General features: G+C 46.1%; 1 protein-coding gene across 9 annotated transcripts in view; it reads left to right on the top strand.

The window, feature by feature from the left end:
• The first annotated feature begins 1,166 nt into the window (after positions 1–1,166).
• LOC140600214 (cationic amino acid transporter 3-like) overlaps positions 1,167–22,439 on the top strand; it is a 44,007-nt gene continuing 22,734 nt past the window's right edge. For 2 of the 9 annotated variants that reach the window (XM_072768306.1, XM_072768304.1), the window contains exons 1-11: positions 1,211–1,336; positions 15,401–15,805; positions 16,323–16,481; positions 17,676–17,853; positions 18,059–18,171; positions 18,338–18,560; positions 18,703–18,842; positions 18,943–19,045; positions 19,228–19,430; positions 19,623–19,789; positions 20,094–20,202. In XM_072768306.1, the coding sequence (XP_072624407.1) occupies positions 1,255–1,336; positions 15,401–15,805; positions 16,323–16,481; positions 17,676–17,853; positions 18,059–18,171; positions 18,338–18,560; positions 18,703–18,842; positions 18,943–19,045; positions 19,228–19,430; positions 19,623–19,789; positions 20,094–20,202 (1,882 nt within the window). In that variant the 5' untranslated portion in view covers positions 1,211–1,254. Of the gene's footprint in view, positions 1,462–7,239; positions 7,431–15,400; positions 15,806–15,931; positions 16,046–16,322; positions 16,482–17,675; positions 17,854–18,058; positions 18,172–18,337; positions 18,561–18,702; positions 18,843–18,942; positions 19,046–19,227; positions 19,431–19,622; positions 19,790–20,093; positions 20,203–20,369; positions 20,673–22,439 lie in introns of those variants that run through there. The other 7 variants (XM_072768340.1, XR_012003435.1, XM_072768307.1 and 4 more) reach the window with 7 other exon arrangements.

Below are 22,439 nucleotides of genomic sequence, written 5' to 3' on the forward strand. Positions count from 1 at the left end.
TCATGAATAAATACATAAAATCTTAAAAAAAAAAATCCACCGATCTTTATTCCTTTGCACTGCCTTATTTTTCTTTGGCACATTTATCATTTCTTGGCATTACACTTTATTGTATTTTTATTTTTATTTTTATTTTTTTTTCACTTTATTGTATTTTTAAAAATATATTTATTTATTTGGGAGAGAGTGGAAGAAAGAGAGTAAGTCAGAGAAGAGAGAGAAGCAGACTCCCCACTGAACAGGGAGCTCAATGTGAGGCTCGACCCCAGAACCCTGAGATCATGACCTAAGCCAAAGGCAGATGCTTAACGGACTGAGCCACCCAGGTGCCCCTTGGCATTACAGTTTATATCTATCTCTTCATTGTCTCGCTTACTGGAACATAATATCTATGAAATCAGGGTTTTTTTGTTTTTTCCCCACTGAATTCACCCAATTACCCAACAGGTATTAATTATACCAGTCACTGTTAAAGACATCAGAGATACAGAACACACACACACAAACCTGCATGAGTTTATGGTTAAAGGAGACTGCATCATATTTTAAGGGGGAATTCAACTAAAGGACTGGAATTGGAATGTTCTGAGCTGATTCAAGCAGTTAATTCATTCTTGTGCTCTTCAGTAATTAATGAGCTCCGTGTGCAAGTATCTGAGGAGACAGGAAGGATCAGAGTCATTGCCCTCAGGCAGCTTTTTATTTCCTGGTGGGGCACTCTACTGATAATAAATTCATACTGTTAGAAAATGAGTGCTGGAGAGAACAGAGCAGGATGAAGTGATGGAATATGCCCAGAAAAGTGTGTGAGGTCAGGGCAGGATTCTGTTTGTGCTCATCCGGGATGCCCCTTTCAGGAGAGAATCAAAAGTTGAGAAGGATATATCCTGATGCATATACTAGGTCCTAATCTTCCCCAGATAATTGATACCAAGAGACCACTTCAGATGGTTCTATTTGGAAAGTCCCCCCCCAATTTATTTCACCCCCCCCCCAATTAATTTGTAGGGTGACACAAAGGCTGCTGGTTTGGGGTGGACCCTGCCCTGCGTCTAGGCTGGTGACACAAGCTTCTCGCTATTCTGTGTTCCAGCAGCTCCAGCCGTGTCCAGTGGTGTCTGTGGTCGTGAGGATGCTCCAGGCAGTCTCCAGCAAGCGTCGGTTACAGAGCACTGACTCTGGGATTCTGGATTCCGGAGCAAGGCCATGCCTTCTATGATGGAACTACTCACTGTTTGAGAAGCGGTTCCTGGAATGCTGAGCCCTAATCAGCCCTGTGACTCTGAACATGGGGCATCAAGGGTCCACATGGCCAGAAATGCCCATCATGATCTAGGTGCGGATAGACCCCTCCCCCACCCCGAATATCTGGTCCCTGTACTGGATGGGTGAGGCAGCTATGGCTTGCGCCACTGGAGAGGTGTGTTGAGGAATTGAGCTGAGAAGGTCCAGAGGGCACAGGTAAGTTACACAAAGAATTGGCGTCAGATTCCAGTGTTCCTAACGCAGTTACATTGGTGTCTCTTCTTCAGCTTACACTGTGGTGTCACAGGGTTTCCAAAGAGCAGCTGACAGAAGGGAAAGCTACACCCTGGCTCACAGAAAGGGTCACGTGCCCACATGGGCACTCCTCCGAGGTGACCCTGCAGTCATCACTATAGGGAATTATCCCAGTGGCCAGAACTATGAGCAGTACCCATGGCTTCCCACTTTGTGTGGAGGGAGATGTGGCCTGAAGTCAGGTTATATATGGACTTCTGGAAAGTGGAAAATTGCCTGGCTTATTGGTCAGGGAAAGGAAGATGGAAGTCAGAGCAGTCTGTGGACAAGGCAGGTCAGTGACCTATGGAAAAGCAAACAAAATGTGTAGAACTTTGTGTTTCCTGTTAATGCCCTCCAGAGAGCATTTGCCACAGATGAGGCCCTCAACAACCAGGTAGAGAGGATGCTGTATCTAGTGGATGTGAGGTAGTCTTCCTCAGACCAGTGCTTGTGTCATGGGCCCTGATATGGGATCTTAGAAAGCAGCACCTCACACCAAGGGATTCATTTTGTGCTGCAGATGGCACATCAGTACATGTGTTGACTGTGAATCCACCTTTCGTATCAAATCTTGTATCATACAGAACCAGCTGCCACAGTGGAATGGCTCAGGTGCCAGTTCAGCATCCTGTGGGGGTGGGGTGCTAGGTGCATCGAACTGACAACAGTCAGGATGAGGTGCTGTGTCCCCCAGTAGCTAGAATACATAAGTCTAGCTCTCAAATAGAATTGGGCGAAAGTATAATTCGCTTTTATCACTATCATTTCTAAGGACCCACTTGAAAAATTTGTGCTTCCTGTCTGTTGGATGAGGACAGGATCTGTTGGATGAGGGGTATTCATTTTCAGAAGGGCAACACTTCTACCAGGAACCACGGTTCCTGCCTGGTTATTTTGGGCTTTCCATGCTGATTAACTGGTGGGCAGAGAAAGGAGTTATTTGACTGGCATGGATAATCAGCCATGACAACCGGGTACTAGGCTTACTGCTACATAGTGAGGTCCAAAACACGCCTGTGTCTGGGACCCAGAGAATGCCTTTGTGCCTTGTGCCTTGTCATGGGGACAAGGAAATTGCATATCTGCAACCTGATGAAAGCAAAGTTACTTAGACAACCCCACAGGATGGTAAAGTAAGATTCATGTGAATCAGAGATTTTTGATACCTGGCATCGAAGGTATCAAAGATGTCATTTTAATTCCTGGCCTTACTTACACAAAGGAGTTCCTTTGATCAATGACTTTCTCTCCTGCCCCTTCCACTCTCTGATAATTAAATAGGAGACACACTTTCCAATGGTCCCTGCCCCCAAAACCCATAAATCCTGGGTTTGTTTACTAGAAGCCATCTAGAAAGCCTAGGTATGCTGTGTGAAAACATTTCATAGATAAGGAGTCTATTTCGGTTTCCTCTGATAGCATGAGGAGGTCTGATTAGCATATTTACAAGCCAGGATAGGAAGAGTGGATATAGGCCAGCTGCTAACTCTCTCTTCCTAGCAGCCCACAATTCAGACCTTTCAGAAAGGAAGGACCATAGCCAAACTATGGAAAAAGTCCAGATGTCCATTGACAGATGAATAGATAAAGAAGATGTGGTATAGATACATGATGCATATTACTCAGCCATCAAAAAAAATTGAATCTTACCACTTGCAACCACATGGATGGAACTAGAGGATATTATGCTAAGTGAAATAAGTCAATCAGAAAAAGACAATTATCATATGATCTCACTCACTTGTGGAATTTAAGAAACAAAACAGGATTATAGGGGGAGGGAGAGAAAAATAAAACAAGATGAAATCAGAGAGGGAGACAAACCATGAGAGACTCTTAATCATAGGAAACAAACTGAGGGTTGCTTGGGGGGGGGGAGTTGGGGGGGAGATGGGGTAACTGGATAATGGGCATTAAGGAGGGCACTTGATGTGATGAGCACTGTTTTTTTTTTTTGTTAAGATTTTTATTTATTTATGAGAGACACACACACAGAGAGAGAGGCAGAGACACAGGCAGAGGGAGAAGCAGGCTCCATGCAGGGAGCCCGATGTGGGACTCGATCCCGGGTCTCCAGGAATCGAAGAGCTGAAGGTGGCGCCAAACTGCTGCACCACCGGGGCTGCCCAGCACTGGGGGTTATATACAACTAAAGAATCACTGAACTCTACCTGTGTAATAACACATTATATGTATTTATATTTTTATAATTTTATAAAAAATTATTATAAAAATAATTATATAAATAATTATTATATACATAAATTATTATTAATTATATAAAATAATTATTATTATAAAAATTATTTATAACATAAACATTTTAAAAAATGTTTAAAAAATTTTTAAATTAAATTCAAATTCAATTAAGGAAGGCCCAAATCACTCAGACAAATGACTTAGACAAAAATACAGTGCTGACCCACCACAAGAATCTGGAAGGCATGGCAGAAAAGAGAGAGTTGAGTAATGCTAGTCGTCTTGGGTCCAAAGTGCAGTGGGGGCTGTTGCTTGTTCCACTAACCATACTGATGTAAGAATTCTGTGTAGACTGTGGCTGGATTCTTAAAGGCCTTAATGAATGAGGAAATGAATATATTTGAGAAGTACAAGGCTTGTGCAGTAGCAGATGTCACATCATATCCCCTTGGGGCACCTGGGACATCAGTCTGGGCTTCCACGTATAGCCTCCTGCAAACACAGATTCCCCTTATTCTGCCATAATCTTACCTCAAGTGTAGGGCCTTCCATTGGAATCTTTTCTGGTGCTGTTTACCCCATAAAAAATATTGGTCCAGGGCTGCAGGAAGTCAGTGCCTCTGAGGAAAACCCCCTAGCCAGTGGGGGAAAGTTGGTGCATGAATGCCCCAAACTCCCATCTTCCTGCACAGGGTTATATATATGAGGCATCATGTATACTCTTCAGGAGGGTTCAAAGGCATGAGCATCCCCATCATCACTCACAGCATGGATTTCAATCGCTTATACTTATGTTGGTTCCCCTTCCTTTCTCTGTCTTACTCTCCTTGCTACCTCCTTCTTATTTGGGGTCTCATTTTCCAAATAAACATTTTGAACTCAAGTCCATGCATCAGGCTCTGATTTGGGGAATCCAGATTAAGGCAGTATCATTCTGATAAACAGGATGAGGGAGAGATACAAGAAACAGAAGTGAAAGATCTCCATCTCCCTTCAAAAAAAAAAAAATAACCTACAACAAAAATGAATCAGTTATGGATAAAATCACCAGAGTACAAAAGACTCAGAGACAGGAAAATATAAAGAATTGGGTAGGTGCAATTGCTTTTATAACTCTTTCTTCCCAGTTGTTCATACTGCCTCTGAATTTTTACACTACATTTAAAGTAATTCCTCTGGGGAAAGATTCGGTGCATCAGGAGCCCATTGACAGGTATCTGGTGAAGACAAGAACGGTTCATACAGGGGATCCCTGGGTGGCTCAGTGGTTTGGCGCCTGCCTTTGGCCCAGGGCGCGATCCTGGAGTCCCGGGATCGAGTCCCACGTCGGGCTCCCTGCATGGAGCCTGCTTCTCCCTCCTCCTGTGTCTCTGCCTCTTTCTCTCTCGCTATGTGTCTATCATAAATAAATAAATCTTAAAAAAAAAAAACGGTTCATACAGAAATAACGGAAGTCCCACCAGTGACCCCAAGTCTGTCCCCGAATCCTTCTGCAAGTCAGTTCAAGAAAACCTATCTATGGCAAATCCTGTTCTGATTGAAGATAATTCAGTTCATGAGCCAGATTGCAAATCAGTGGGTAGATAGGATTTCAAAATGCCAGGGCTAAAAGAAAATATTAATAACTAAAAAAAAAAAAAAAAAAAAAAAAAGCAAGCCAGGGCTGGAGTGTTACATACCATGGAACTAGGAACCAAACGCGAGGTCTGGTAGTTCCCAGGCTGGCCTGCAGGGATCCTGTGGCCACAAAACAGCAGTGTCCACAGAAGTGGAGGTGGACATGACATGTGTGGCAGTTGGAACAGAATGTGCAGTGGGGAGGGGTGGATATTTCTGGGGCAGGAGGTGTAGACTGTGTGGGGGAAATATTTGCCTTGGTCTTGGTCATATTGGCCTTCACTTACCTCCAGGTACTTCCTGCTGTTCTTCCTGTGGCAGCTTTTATGCCCATCCTCCATTATCTGGATGGAGTCCTCCCCTCTTAGACCAGGACTGGAGAATGTGCAGAGGCTGAGCTGCACCTGGAGAGTCTTCCTCATCCTTCAGGAGGTAGCTACTGTGGGGCACCGACATTTGGTTCACAGCTCTTCATCCCAGATGAGAGGAAGAGGACCCCTCCACACTTGTCCTTAGCTCGGTATTTCCATAAGGAGCAAAAGAGACATGAAGTAGAAGTGAAGAGAGATTGCAAGAAAGAGGAAAGATCAGGAGCACTGCAGGAGAATGGAAAGAAAGAAAAATGAATCCAGAGGCTCTTCTGTGGTGTTCAGCAAGGGCCCTGTGGTTGGGTCAGCAGGAACCATCTTAGAGAACTCTGAATGTGATCTGGATTCTGGGGTCCTCAGGGATTGTCCTAAAGGTTTTTGGGCCTTGGAGACCCTAAGGAAATCCCTGGGATGGGGTCAAGAGTGGATTCGAAAGACCCATCATGGGGACAGGTTCTGTACTCAAGAAAGCATGTTGGTAGTTGGAAACACCTGGGTTGAACAGATTCCACAGGAGCACAGAACACAGCACAGGTCAGCCTGTATATCAGTGGCTGTCAGATTCTTTTACCTGGGTCTCATAAAACAAATGTATTTTCCAACATGACCCAGTACACAAACATATGCATGACCAAACACTTGTACAATTGCACTTTGATGTTTCTGATCTACTCTTTGATGTTTCTAATTTTAAAAAAAAAACTGAATATAACAAACACTAATTTCACAATGCACTAATTTGTCATGGTGTGCAGTTTGAAAAACACTGCTGGAATGGGGAAGGACACTCCAGTAAGTGGTGCTGGAACAATGGAATATCCATAAGCGGAAAAAAGATACTTGACCTCTCCCTCACCCTATACACAAAATTAATTCTAGTTGCTTGTAGACTTAAATGTGAAAAGCAGGACACTAAAGCTTATGGAAGAACTTCCTGGAACACCTGGGTGGCTCAGTGGTTGAGTGTCTGCCTTTGGCTCAGGTCGTGAACCTAGGGTCCTGGGATCGAGTCCCACATTGGGCTCCTTGCAGGGAGCCTGCTTCTCCCTCTGGCTGTATCTCTGTCTCTCTCTGTGTGTCTCTCATGAATAAATAAAATCTTAACAAAAACCCAAAACTTCCTGACTTCAGGACTAGGAAAACATCTCTTTAAGCAGAAGGAAAAAATATTAACCACAACGGAAAAGATTGAAACATTATATTAAAATCAAGGATTTGTGTTAATTAAGACTATTTAAGACATTCCCTAGGCAACTAAATCTGAATCTCTATATATCCTTTAAAAATCAGATCAGCAGAACAAATGAAATCACCCATTGCCACATGTTATGGCATAATAAATGGATCTTGACCATATCTTTCTCCATACACAAAAATCCAATATGAATGATTTACGATCCTAAAGTCAGAAGGCTGAACAGTATGTTTTTAGAAGACAACATACAAGAACATTTTGATGATTTGGGAGTAAGCTAGGATTTACTGAAAAGGATATAATCATTTTTTTTTGCAGTGAAGATACATAAATCAGAATATATTAAAATTAAGGACTTCTGCTCTTAAAACGCCACTGAGAAGGAGGAAAGGCGATCCACGGTGTGAGAAAAGAGAACAGGCAACAGCATATCATGAACTTGCAAATTAATACGAAAAAAGACAATTCAGCACAAGAATGAGCAAAAGACTTGGACAGAAATAAAGGAGGTAAGAAGGGGCGACACTGGCATCCCGGCAATGCCTCCCTTTCATCCCCCTTTCACACCGAGTTAGACACCGCCCGGGGAACCAAGGCGCCTCTGGGTGCTGGGGATCCACGCCGCGCCGGGCCGAGGCCGGCAGGAGGCTCGCACACCTGCGCATCAGGAGACGCGCACCTGCGGGGCCAGCGAATCTTGGGGGGCCCGGGGCAGCGCAGCGCTGGGCCGAGTCTCGCCGCGAGGGAGGATCTTCATCGGCGCAGCCTTCCTGGAGGGAGGCGGCAGCAGCGCTGGGGCGCGCGGGGAAGGACGGCGGGAGGCCGAGGTGCCCGGTGCCCGGAGCGCAGGACGTCGCTGGGCGGGGACAGTTCTCCGGAGCAGCACGCGGCGCGCCGTGGACCTCCCCGACCGGACTGCAGGGGCGCTGGAGCGAGAGCTCCCAGGGATCCCCGGAAGAGCGCCTTCCAGCCCCCCCCTCCCCCCCGCTGAGGCGCAAGGACCCCGACAAAGCTTAGGAACTCTGCAAGAAGAGTGGGGCAGGTGCATCCCGAAAGAAACAGAAGACCCCAGACTGTAACAGTGCCTTGGAACAGAACGCCCCACCCGCAGGTAACGGGCACAGTGTCTGCGAATTCAGATGCCAAAGCACCAGCGCAAAGCTACAAGGAACATGAAAAATCAAGGAAACGTGCCAACATAAAGAGAAAATGAGACTTCTCCAGGGTCTGAGTTCCGGGGCGCAGAATTCTGTGATCCCCCCTGATAAAAAATTCAATATTGTGGTGGTATATAAAAGTATCAGGTCAACACCTGAAATTGTACACCTTAAATTCACACCATGTTATGTATAAGTTATAGCTCAATAAAAAGAACAAAAATTGCCCGAAACCAACCACTAGGTATTTAAGAGGATTTGAGGAATTAAATGGGAATTGTAGACAACGGGTGCCAAGCTTTTCTGAATTAGGAAGGTGTGTATAATTTGTCCAAAACCATTCAAAACCACTGCCATGGAACACACCAGGGAAAGCCTACAGTAATCTAAAATATCTCTTTTCTGTACCACATACTTTCACAGGTGTCCTAAATATCATAAACCTTTCTTTTGTATATACATGAAAGGTTTGGCTCTGCTCTTGTGATAAAAAGCACACTCTTATAGCCACTGCCCTGATCTTTATCCAAGCTGATCCTCATTGCTCAGCAGTTTTAAGTAGTAGGAAGCGTCTTTGGATCTTGTACTAGGATAACAATTTTACCCAGTGGTACCATATGCAGAAAAGTTACCTTTTCCCAGCTAAAATCAATATTTTCCTGCTAGATGATTAATCAAGTATGAGGTCTTTTTTTTTTTTCTCTCTCTCTCTCTCCCAAATTACTATATACTGCTTTGACACTCTTAATCCGGTGACTTTCTTTTTCTTATCCAATGAAAGAGGGTTTCATGATTGTGTTTCTATAGTTTGAGAACTATCCACATCCAGAACAGATATTCTAGATATTTCCATACCTAAAGATTTTATTTATTCATGAAAGATACTCAGAGAGAGGCAGAGACACAGGCAGAGGGAGAAGCAGGCTCCTTGCAGGGAGCCCGAGGAGGGTCTCGATCCTAAGACTCTGGGATCATGACCTGAGCTGAAGACAGATGCTCAAACACTGAGCCACCCAGGTGTCTACTTCCATACCAAATATTGACGGATATCTGTTTATTTTTTTAAAAATATTTTTTGTTTATTCACTTGAGAGAGTGCAAGCAGGGAGAGAGGCAGAGGGACACGGAGAAGCAGATTCCTGGCTGAGCAGGGAGCCCAACACAGGACTTGATCCCAGGACCTAGAGACTTGGGACCTAGAGACCATGACTTGAGCCAAAGGCAGATGCTTAACCATCTGAGCCACCCAGGCGCCTCTGAATGTATGTTTATTGATGAGCTATATTGTTGAAGCATTTTACACCTTTCTATTGTCAGGTAGAAAAGCTTTTTGTCTATCCTCGTAGGTTCTGTAAGGAACGTCCTGCAGGGATCCCTGGGTGGCGCAGCGGTTTGGCGCCTGCCTTTGGCCCAGGGCGCGATCCTGGAGACCCGGGATCAAATCCCACATCGGGCTCCCGGTGCATGGAGCCTGCTTCTCCCTCTGCCTATGTCTCTGCCTCTCTCTCTCTCTGTGTGTGACTATCATAAATAAATAAAAAAAAATTTAAAAAAAAAAAAAAAAAAAAAAAAAAAAAGGAACGTCCTGCAAAATAGACTAAAAGATTAACAGGAGAAATAAAGAGTAGATGGGAGCTAACAAAAAGCAGTTACCTTGCTAAATGGTTAAGTTAGAGGCTTATAAGCCTAGCTTAGTAGAGGAAGGGAGTAGGGAGAAAAGGTTTTTATGGGAAGAACAACAGGAGATAAGAATCTTTGTGATAGGGATGCCTGGGTGGCTCAGTGATTAAGTATCTGCCTTTGGCCCGGGGCATGATCCCGAGATCCGAGATCCGGGATGGAGTTCCACATCAGGCTCCTTGTGGGGAGCCTGCTTCTCCCTCGGCCTGTGTCTCTGCCTCTGCCTCTCTCTCTCTTGCTGTGTCTCTCATGAATAAATAAATAAAATTAAAAAAAAAAAAAAGAAACTTTGTGATAGTGTTTGCCTATGCAGGTTTGAGTAAAGGTCGTTTGATCTTCAGGGAATTCTGGTAATAAATTTATTACTTTCCTTCTTGGGAGCAACTCTTCCCTGAAGAGAGAGTTTATCATAGCCTTATACTGTAGAATATATTCTGCTTTGAGTCAGATAAGGGAAGTGTCAAGAAGGCTTCTTTCTACATGAGCTGAGTCTCACATGTCCTCCTTTTATTTTTATTTTTATTTTTATTTTTATTTTTTTTATTTTTATTTGCATTTATTCTATGCAGAATTTACTCCCGGGCCATAAGTTTTTGTTTCTTCAGTTTCTTCTGGGATATCTTTTTCTTCTGTGCAACCTCCTCTTCTGGTTTAGGAACAATCTGCTCTTTTTCAGTAAGAATTATCTCAATGTGGCAGGGAGAGCTCATGTATGGATTAATCCGGCCATGAGCCCTGTAGGTTCTACGTCGCATCTTGGGGGCTTTATTCACCTGGATGTGCTCAATGACCAGAGAATCTACATCTAAACCCTTAAGTTCAGCATTACTCTCCGCATTTTTAAGCATGTGCAGTAAAAATTCAGCACTCTTCTTGGGCCACCGACCCTGTGTCCAGCCCCACTGTTTGGCCTGCGCACACCTACCAACTCCACCATTGTAGCGACGGAATGGGACACACTGCTTCTGCAAAGTGACATCTTTCAGATACTTGGTGGCTTTTCGAATATGCATACCCTTGATGACCTGGGCAGTTTCACGGGTGTTCTTAAAGTGAACACGAAGATTTGAACCTCTCGACTTGCATGATTTTGTAGGGTTTTCTGGGTCCAGCGAGTAGCGAACCATCTCCGGAGGTCACCTCAGGCCGCTCGGGGGAAGAGCACATGTCCTCCTTTTAAAATAATTTTCAACCCTGAGTTCTGAGTTGGTTTCCACACAACCAATTACAACTCTCCACAGCAGTTTAAGCCACTTTCCCTCCACTTGTGTGGTTAGTGAAAGTTGTGGAAGAGTTACGGAATTTAAATCCCATTTTGGTGGCTTGTACACAGTGTTTCAACATGTTGGGGATTTGATGCATGTAGTAATCTGGTCAGTCCTTCACCAGCGGCCTCAGCTGTGCCATGTCCCTTCCCGTGCCCGGGCCCCTCCTGTGAAGGAGTAGTGCTGCTTATATCTTGTCTCACATTGCCTCTCTCGGCCTGCGTGCTCTGCTGTGCCAGCAAACTGAGCTCCTTTGAAGAACAGGATCAAGTCACACTCATCTGTTTTTTCCTGTCCTGATGTGCTAGGCTGGGTGCATGCACATTGCTTGTTAAATGCTTTCACTCTGTGAATTAAGGAACATCAGAGCTCCCCTTCTTCTGATTGGGGCCCAGCTCGGCTTGGGGGTCCCCTGCACTTGAGTGTCCTGGCATGGACAGACTGGACAGTCATGGAGCCTAAGAAGACTGGGAGGGAGGAGGGCTGGGAGTGGGGTCCTATGTTATACAGCCCCCACTTCTCTGCATTCTTGATGATCAAGTGGATTCAAGCATTTAAGCATCTTAGAAATATATTGAAGGGGTACAGGATAACCCCATCCCCTGAAATGTGCCATATTGGCAAATAGATTATTTTAAGCTGAAGGCAGTTGAGACCCTGAGGGCTCAAGAGAAACTTTCCCCCTCCCTTAACTACATAGAAGAATCTAAATTGGTCTTTCCAGAATAAGGGTTATTAGCAAAGATAAACTTTATCTGAATGACCCATCTGGATAGCAAGGCACACATCGAGTTACCAAACATCCGCTTTTCAGCAGTTCTTTGTTTTGGGGGGAAGTGGGGAGAGAAGGAGCACACACGAACAGGGGTAGAGGCAGAGAGAGACAGAATCTTAAGCAGACTCCCTGCTCAGGGTGGGGCCCGATGCGGGGCTCCATCTCGTGACCCTGAGATCATGACCTAAGCCAATATGAAGAGTCAGGCACTTAACCAACTGAGCCACCCAGATGCCCCAAAACATCTTCCCTCCTTCTTTTTAAAAGATTTTATTTGTCAGAGAGTGATAGAGACAGCATGAGTGGGGCGGAGGGGCAGAGGGAGAAGGAGAAGCAGATTCCCCACTGAGCAGGGAGCCTGCTGGGATCATGACCTGAGCTGAAGGCATGCACCCAACCCACTGAGCCCCCCAGACTCCCCAACATCTGTTCTTCTTATTGCCCTGTGAGCTATATATATCCCTTCCCTCTGAAGTCCCAGACTCAGGTTGACATGTACACTTTGTTTTGTCTGTCTTTGCAATTTCCAAGTGTGTGTGGATCCCCAGATCTACGCTATTAAATTTGATTTTGTCCTGTTAATGTGTCTCATGTCACGTGGATTCTTAGTCTAGCTAGAAGGACCCTTGAAGGTAACATGGATTCTTGCTCCCCAAGACTATGACCCAGGAATTCCACCTCTGGTTACATATCCTATAGAATCGAAAGCAGGGTCTGGAAAAGATACTTGTACGCTTGTATTCATAGTAGCATTATTGACAATAGCTAAAACATGGATGCTCCTCAAGTGCCATTGACCAATGAATGGATAAGCAAGATATGGTGTACACATACAAGGGTATACGTGTTACGCAGCATCAAAAAGGAGGGGAATTCTAAACACATGGTAAAACATGCATGAGCTTTGAGGACATTATACTAAGGGAAATAAGCCAGACACAAAAGGACAATTATTGTATGATTCCACTTCTATGAAGTATCTAAAGATCAAATTTAGGGGCAGCCTGTGGGGCTCAGCTGTTTAGCCCCGCCGTCAGCCCCGGGGCCTGATCCTGGAGACCTGGGATGGATTCCCCGCATGGGGCTCCCTGCATGGGGCCTGCTTCTCCCTCTGCCTGTGTCTCTGCCTCTCTCTCTCTGTGTGTCTCTCATGAATAAATAAATAAAATCCTTTTTTTTTTTTTTAAAGATCAAATTTACAGAGACAGAAACTTGAATAAGTTGAATGGTTACTGACAGGGGCTGGAGGTGGGGAGTATGAATTGTTGCTTAATGGGACAGAGTTTCAGCTTTGTAAGATGAAGAGTTCTGGAGACGAGGGTGGTGATAAAATATGAATGTACTTAACACGACTGAGCCGTACACTTAAAACTGGTTAATATGGGAACTTTTATGTTACACGTATTTGACCACAATTGAACAAAAACATCTTAAAACTCTGCTTTGAGCAGAACTGCGGGAGTGGCCCTGCCTGACAGCATTGCTGCAGAAACACCCTGCCCCGCCCATCCCCACCCACCTACAGGAATAAGAGTTGTCTTTGGTGCCTGTGGACTCCCAGCTTTGGTTTTAGAGCTAGATAAGCTCCAGCCCAACTCAGCTTAACTCAGCTTTGCTGACTGATTCAGTGCTCCAAGGGCTGCTCCCACCACCTGGTAAGCTTTGGGTAACCCCTCTTCCGTAGGAGACTGGGTGCACAGTTCAGAAACTCCTAAAGAGACCTGCAACCCAAGTGTGCAGTTGCTTGGCCAGGCTGCGGGTGGATGATGGAAGAACCCGTTTGCTGGGAGCTGTGTGTGCAAGGGGTGGGGGTGGAGGTAGCTGGATAAGTGTCCAGAGGCTCTAAGACTCCCTTTCTTTGACTTATGTTCAAATAGTATTAGAGATTAAACCTTACAGGGGGTTTGTGATTTTAGCCTCACATTTGGTCATTCGTTTGGTACAACCAGCAACGCAATGAGGCTGCCTGTATTCATATCATCAGCAGCATTTTAAAGAAACGGTGGTAAAATACACATAAAATTTATCGCCTTAAACCATTTTTTCAGTGTACATTGTGCAACCAATTTCCAGGACTCTTCATCTTGCGAAATGCAACTCTGTAACCATTAAACAACTCCTAGCCCCACTCCCTCTAGCCCGTGGCAACCACCATTCTACTTTCTGGCACCATGAGTTGAATGGATGACTCTCAGTGCGTCATAGAAGTGGTATTTTGCATCTGTCTTTTTGTGATTGGCTTATTTCAATTACATGATGTTCTCAAGGTGCATCCATTTTGTAGCATGCACCAGAATTTCCTGTCTTTTAAAGGCTGGACAATATTTCTATGAGGGCGCTAGTCTGTAGAGTATATGCAACTCTTGAGCTCAGGGTTGTCAGTTCAAGCATGTTAGGCATAGATCTTGAATCAAAAGAAAGTTTAAAAAATTCTTTATGTGTATACACCACATTGTTTATCCCTTCCTCATGGGTTGCTTCTACCTTTTGGTTGATGTGAATGATGCTATGTATAGGGGTGTACCATTAGCTCTTTGAGACCCTACTTTCAATTCTTTTGGCTATATATACCCGGAAGTGGAATTGCTGGATCATGGGGTGGTCCCATTTTTAATTTTTTGAGGAACTACACCTTATCCACAGCAGCTGGACCATCTTATGTTCCTAGTAGTGGTGCATGAAGGCTCATCTACAGCATTAGGAAAAGAAGTAAGTGGCCACTCAGTGGCACCCAGGTAGACATGGTGCCAGGATTCTTCTGGCCTGGTTCATGGCTCTTGAATCCTTGCTCTTGACCAAAACGCTAAACTGGTACTTTGGATAATCAGTGGCAGAAGTCCCAGACAATACTGGGTATTGACTGGTTCAGCTCTGCTCTGCAGAGCAGAGCAGTGGGGAGACCTTCTGTGTCCCCAGAGAGGCAGGCAGAAGCAGGCCTGTCTTTCTGCTTTGGAGAGGTCCTACCTCCCTCCAGGCAACTGGGAGGTCATTCTGGTTTCCTGCTCTGCCCAAGCCCAGCTAGTCTCCCTCCCTGCAAATTCCGCCTCATTCTGCCCCAGCTCAAAATTCCAATTCCATTTTGCTCTGCAGGCGAATGAGGCAAAGCTACAGGTTGCAGGATCCTTGGTGTAGAAATGTGTGGAGTGTGAGCTCTCTGATCACCAAGCCTGGCAAAGCAAGCGTCGCTTCACACCTAACACGGGAGAGAGGGAGTAATGACGATGATGATTTCCCCTGTTTTATGGATGGCAGGCCAAAGAGTGGCAGGTGGCTTGTGTGAAATCAGATGGCTGATGTGAGAACCTGGATGTTCTGGCTTCAGGAGTCAGGGCTCTTGTCCCCTCAGCGAATAGGGACAAGCTTTACCGAGTACCAGGCCCTGTCCTCGAAGCTTTTGCTTGCTTCTTTTCAAGTAGCCCTCCTGGTAACTTTGAAATGTATTAAAAGTCTTACTCTCATTTGAGGAAATGGAAGCGCAGAGATGAGTGACTTGCCCAGGATGTCCTGTCACCAGTGCTCTGCAGGATTGGTCTTCTGTCTGATGACCCCCAAGGCCACGGGCGATGGGTGTTCTTGACAGCTTTCTCTTGTTCTCTCTGCAGATCTTGGCGTCCTCCACTCAGCTCCACTGAGGATGCTGTGTCAGCATGTTTGCCAGTTTGGTCAGAAGCTGTTGCGCAGGCGGCCCCTGGGGCCAAAGCAGGGGGCTGAGAGTCACTTGGCCCGGTGCCTGAACACCCTAGATCTGGTGGCCTTAGGTGTGGGCAGCACCCTGGGAGCAGGTGTGTACATCCTGGCTGGCGAAGTGGCCAAGGACAAAGCTGGGCCGGCGATCATCATCTGTTTCTTGGTGGCAGCCCTGTCTTCTGTGCTGTCCGGGCTCTGCTATGCGGAGTTTGGGGCCCGCGTGCCAGGCTCCGGTTCTGCGTATCTCTACAGCTATGTCACAGTGGGACAATTGTGTGCTTTCATCACTGGCTGGAACCTCATACTCTCTTATGTCATTGGTGAGATGGCGGGGACGGTGTGGGGAGCCAGAGACTCAAAGTTTGAGCCGGGGGCTCAGAGAGGAGAGGTGCTGGGGCTTCACCCTCCATCCTGAGTTTTGTCATCCACCTTGTCGGGGGTAGGTGGGTAATAGTGCAGGAAAACCCCCAAACTTCCTCTATTCAGTTCCATCCTGCTTTCCTAGAACAATGAAACTGGGCAAGAATGCGGACTCTAGGGCATGGGGAGGCAGAGCTCGGGTGGGAGAGAGGGAGACAGGTTTGGCAAGGCTCATCCCCTGTTCCCCAGCCTCTCTTTTTTCTTGCCTGCAATAACCTCCATCTCTTTCTTACTATATTAATTAGTTGACCTATTTTATGAATCACCTGTATCTGCTTTCCCCACCTCATGAAAGGAAACTCTTAGACATTAAGTATTTCATCTGGTTTCTTTCCCTCCCAAAAAAGATATTCCATAGTTCATAGTAGTAGTTCAGTTTATGTTCGTCAGGGAATATTTGTCCTACTACTCCCACAGGTGCTGCCAGCGTGGCCAGGGCCTGGAGCTCTGCCTTCGATGATTTGACTGGGAACCAGGTCTCTCGGGTCCTGCAGGGAAGTTTCTCTCTGCAGGCCCCCCACGTGCTGGCCACACACCTGGACTTCTTCGCGTTGGGCCTGGTGCTGCTGCTCACTGGTGAGGCCAGGATCATCTAGGGTAGGAAGAGCGGGGTGTGGAGGGGGAACTATGCATGGAATGGTGAGCAGCACTGGGAGGGAGGGTCTGCAGTGAGAAACAGGAAGGCAAATCTTAGACTACTGGGTCTGTCCCTGGGCACTATTGACCTTTTGGTCTGGATCAGTCTTTGGTGTGAAGGGCTATCCTGTGCATGACTGGCATGTGTGTTTTAATCATTGTTGGATGTTGAGCAGCTTCCCTGGCCTCTACTCACTAGCTGCCAGTGGGACCTACACCCCCAAACTGTGACAGAATGTCTCCAGACATTACCAAATGTCTCTTGGTGAACAAAGTCACCCCCCAGCTGAGAATCATTTACTTTGATGGGTTTCTTCTTCTGCACTGAGACCAAAGTTGGTTTTTTTTTTTTTTTAATTGAGGTGAAATTCACACAACATGAAATTAACTACTTCATTTTATTATTCCTGGCTTTACGAGATTTAATTGACGGACGACATTGTGCAAGTCCAAGGTGTATAACACGGCGCTTTGGCACGCGTGTATATCACAAACTGATTACCACAATAAGAAATTAGCCATCTTAGAGGGCACAGAGATGTGCACCTTCATGTAGTTCCAAACCCCAAAAGGGGGATCCCTGGGTGGCTCAGCGGTTTAGCGCCTGCCTTTGGCCCAGGGCGCAATCCTGGAGTCCTCGGATCGAGTCCCGCGTAGGGCTCCTGGCTCGGAGCCTGCTTCTCCCTCCTCCTGTATCTCTGCCTCTCTCTCTATGTCTATCATAAATAAATAAATTTTTTTTTAATTTTTATTCATTTATGATAGTCACACACAGAGAGAGAGAGAGGCAGAGACACAGGCAGAGGGAGAAGCAGGCTCCATGCACCGGGAGCCCGATGTGGGATTCGATCCCGGGTCTCCAGGATCGCGCCCTGGGCCAAAGGCAGGCGCCAAACCCCTGCGCCACCCAGGGAATCCCATAAATAAATATATATATAAAAAAAAAAACAACTCCAAAAGGACCAGTCACCACTGCTCTGCAGGATTGGTCTTCCTCCTCCAGTAGGGACCCTCATAGCTACTAAGCAGGCACTGCCCATCCCCTCTCCCCTCAGCCCCTGGCGACCATCGGTCTTGCTTTCTGTCATATGGGTTTAGTTATTTTGGATATTTCATATTCCATCTTTCCCACAGGACTCCTGGTTCTGGGAGCTAGTGAGTCGGCTCTGGTTACCAAGATATTCACGGGTGTGAACGTTTTGGTTCTTAGCTTCATCATCCTCTCTGGCTTCATTAAGGGTGATCTACACCATTGGCAGCTCACTGAAGAGGACTACAAACTGGCCATGTCTGCCTCCAATGACACTTCTAGGTTAGGAGGGCACTCTTGGTTATGGTAATGTGTGTGGGGTGTACAACTGGGAACACCATGGGGAATAAAGAGGAATATGGTGGGCTGATGGATCCAGATGATGAGCGAGGGTCATGGAGCCCAGGATTTACGGTATTGACTAAGCCGTCAGGAGAGATGGCTGAACACACACACCCTTGTCCTTCCTTGTGCCTTCTCACTGCAGCTTGGGCCCTCTGGGCTCTGGAGGGTTTATGCCTTTTGGCTTTGAAGGGATTCTCCACGGAGCAGCTACATGTTTCTACGCATTCATTGGTTTTGATTGCATTGCCACTACAGGTAACATGGTCATTCTGTCCCATCAGGGCTTTGGGCACAGTTGGGCTGCCCTCGGGCAAAGGGTTGATAGGAGGGTAGGGTAGCCTATTGAAGGTGTAAGAGGGAAGAGGATTTTGCACCTTCACCCCCATGTTTTCCTGACCTGGTACTTCCACCCATCCTGCAGGAGAAGAAGCCCGTGATCCTCAGCGTTCCATCCCCTTGAGCATCATAATCTCGCTCTTCATCTGCTTTTTGGCATATTTTGGTGTCTCGGCGGCACTCACCCTCATGATGCCCTACTACCAGATTCATCCGGGCAGCCCGTTGCCACAGGCATTTCTCTATGTGGGATGGGCCCCTGCCAGATATACTGTGGCTGCTGGAACTCTCTGTGCTCTTTCATCCAGGTCTGTGTCTGCCTTCTCCCTGTCTGGGAGATTGTCAGCTATCCCAGCCCTTGGGATTGAGAGATGAGAGGGAGAGCCACCTGACCCCACGCCGGTTGGGGTCTGCCCTGCTCCTCACAAACTTTCTCGTTTTCTCCTCCAGCCTCCTGGGCACCATGTTCCCCATGCCTCGAGTGATCTACGCAATGGCAGATGATGGGCTCCTTTTCCGGGGACTTGCCCGGATTCATCCCTGCACACACACCCCCATGATGGCCACCATAGTGTCTGGAACTTTTGCAGGTGGGGAAACAAAACCCACTCCTTCGATCTATTTCCCTTACTTGGATATTTCCAGTGGTTCCTCATCCCCCACCCCCACATTGTTTGTGTCTCATTCTAGCGTTCATGGCATTCCTCTTTGAGCTCAGTGATCTTGTGGACCTCATGTCGATTGGGACCTTGCTTGCTTACTCCCTGGTGGTCTTTTCCGTTCTTGTTCTCAGGTGAGACTCCACTGCATCTGACTGGGGGTTCTTGGACTCATTGGGTTTGATGAGGAGCTAATCGTCTTTGCTTCATGCTGCCTCCTAAGTAAACTGTGGCACTCAGGGAGGGAAAAGGTGGATCAGGCTGCCTGATGTTGCGTGAACAGGGGCTGGTATTATCTTAATACCTTTCATTTCAGGTACCAGCCAGACCAGAATTTAAGCAAGAACGAGAAAACGGAGATGGAAATAATTGAGAGAAAGCCTGCACCTCAAGCAAGTTCTTTGAAATCTGTACCTGAAGCAGGAACCGTACAAGCTCTGTGGAGTCTCTGTAACCCAGTCAACACCACCCCAACTCTGAAATCTGGCCACATTGCCTATGGATGTGCCTTACTCCTTGGTGAGCAGTGGGATTTCTGTCTATGGTGGGATGGGTGGGACTGTGTGTCTTTGGCAGCCAAGGAGGAGGCTCAGAGAGATGGTGCCCCTTCTTAATGGGGGTAGTTTGAGGTGGGGTGTGACCCGGGGCCTTGACATATTTGTTAACATCTTCTGGAGTTGGACCTGTTCTCTTCCAACTTGACCCTTGCAGCTCTCCTGCTGACAATCCTGTGCCTGATACTGGCCCAGTGGCCCAGCCATCTGTTCTCTGGAGACCCGGTGTATATCACAGGGTGTGTGCTGCTGCTGCTGCTGATTATTGGGCTCACTTTCATCATCTGGAGACAGCCCCAGAACCCCACTCCTTTTCACTTCAAGGTAGGTGACTTTATGCCCCCAGACGACCCACCCTGAGTGAATGAACTCTGTATGAAGTCTTACCACTCTAGGCTGGGTCAGGGAAGAAAATAGTCAGTTGCTAAAACAATGAACTGTTCCTTGATCCACACTCAGCTAGACCAGTGGGTACTTTACCAGTACCCACTCCTTTGGGAACACCCAGTGGGATATGAGCAGGCACTGAAGGTACAGTGTAGGACTGGAGTCTTCCTTCCCACCCACATGGGGATCTCCCTTTCAGACATCTGTGCTGTGTTCAGGGATTAACTGATTTTGCCCACAGGTCCCTGCTCTGCCTGTGCTCCCACTGGTGAGCATCTTCACGAATGTTTACTTGATGATGCAGATGACCTCTGGGACCTGGGCCCGATTTGGCGTCTGGATGGTGATTGGTAAGTGGCTTTCTGAAGAAAAGAGGCTTCTTAAGGGCCACAACTCAACCCTCTTCCTACTACCTTTTCTAAAAGCTGTCTCAGAGGCCATAGTAGGCGGCCTGTTGGGCACTTCTAAGTTGGAGGAGTGCCTACTTTTCCACCACTTTGTCTCATTTCCCTACTAGGATTTGCCATATACTTTGGATATGGGATCCGACACAGCTTGGAAATCAGTGATGAACAGCCACCAGCCTCAAGCTCCCAAACTCTTGACAAAAACATCCCTGGTGCTGAGTTAGCTTAACCACAAGAAACAGATGCTGTGTGGAATCCCTCCATACACTGGAGGTATCTTCTGGTTCAAGGGAGACTTTGAGCCTATATGGAGTATGAAGGTGGGATGTGTTTAGAGCTCTGTATTTATTGCCGGTGGACACAAATGCCTTTAATCTTGTTTAATTTTTAAGTAAACTTTTAAAAGTTTAAAATTGCATACTTCATAAATGTGCAGCAAGATGAATTTTCACAAGGTACCAGCAATGTAATCAGCAACCAGAGGAAGGAATAAATATTGCCTGCATAAGAAGTGCCTTCTTGTGCCTATTAATCCAGCAAAAACACAGATTGCCACATGGGAAGAAAATGCAGGTTTCACCTCTATATTGCGTCAAGAATTATACTTTAGTTTTTATTTTCTTAATTTAAAAAAATCGCTATCCCGAACATGGGGCTCGAACTCACAACCCCAAGATCAAGACTTGTGTGCTCTATTGATTGAGCCAGCCAAGCATCCCTGAAGAATTGTACTTTAAATATTAGGGCACAAATAGACTAAAATGAAAGGAAGAGGCACATCTTGCAAGTGGTAATGGGAAGCTGCCACAGCTATGCTAATATCAGACAAAGGAGACTCTAAGAAAGAGCGTAATACTAGATGAAGTGGATCATTTCATAACACCCAAGAGAACTGATTTTTATTTTTCTGCCAGCTCTATTGAGATATGATTGATTTGTAACCTTGTGTAAGTGATCGCTTTTCTTTACGTTTCTGTTGTACTCTTAAGAGTTACACAGGAGGGTTCATGAGGAAAAGTTGTGAATTGAAGAAAATTGCATTGCCAGAAGTGGGGGGTAGGTGGGAAGTAATGGTGGTTGATCAGTGGGTGTAGCTGGGTGGAACGAAAAGACAAAACTAAACACAATGCTTGAAACTGAGAGTCTTTTTTTTTTTTTTTTTGAAGATTTCATTCACTTATTCATAAGACAGAGAGAGAGAGAGGCAGAGACATAGGCAGAGGGAGGAACAGGCTCCATGCAGGAAGCCTGATGTGGGACTCGATCCCGGGTCTCCAGGATTGCGCCCTAAGCTGAAGGCAGTGCTAAACCACTGAGCCATCCGGGCTGCCCAAAACTGAGTCTAGATGCTGAAGATGTCAGTAATAGCCAAGCACAGGATCGTCTGTGGGATGAACTCAAGAAGAGTGAAGAATATGATCACTGAAGGATGGAGGTCAAGAAACTGAGTAGTGATCTGGTGAATTTAAAAACATAGATGGGAGAGGATTAACAAAATTAGAAATATTGCCATTTTGCAAGTCCTAGTGAGACGACAGGCCTAGGCAGCATTAGTTAATGGAGACAAATTAAGGTGAAAGGCTGATGGAAAAAGGTTATCATTGTCACTACTGATGTGGGACAACCAGATACACGCGCATCCCAGCGTGCTACAATAGTCCACAGAGCGCTACCCATAAAGGGTTGATGACAAAATGAATCAGAATGTAATCAATCCTCTAGCACCCATCAACTCAGAAGACATATGGGACAGTGTCACAGGTCAACTGAAAACACAATCAGACAAAACTGGGATGTGACAATTCTCCAGGAAAAACAAAACAAAAAACATGAAATGAGAGGACACAAACTGGAGAATTGTTTCAGATTGAATAATTCTTATGAGACACGAGAGCCAGATGCTGACATTTGGAGGATCAATCTACCTTATCTTTTGCCAGACAGAAGTCATATTCTAATCACCTAGTTTTGTAGAGTATGATAAAGGTACTGTGGCTGTTTATTTTTTAATCTTAATTTTTTATTTTTAAAGATTTATTCATGAGAGGCACACAGAGAGGCAGAGACACAGGCAGAGGCAGAAGCAGGCTCCATGCAGGGAGCCCAATGTGGGACTCGATCCCCAGACTCTAGGATCATTTCCTGGGCTGAAGGCAAGGGCTCAACTGCTGAGCCACCCA

This window comes from Canis lupus, chromosome 1 (genome assembly GCF_048164855.1).
Source record: "Canis lupus baileyi chromosome 1, mCanLup2.hap1, whole genome shotgun sequence".
NCBI lineage: Eukaryota > Metazoa > Chordata > Mammalia > Carnivora > Canidae > Canis > Canis lupus.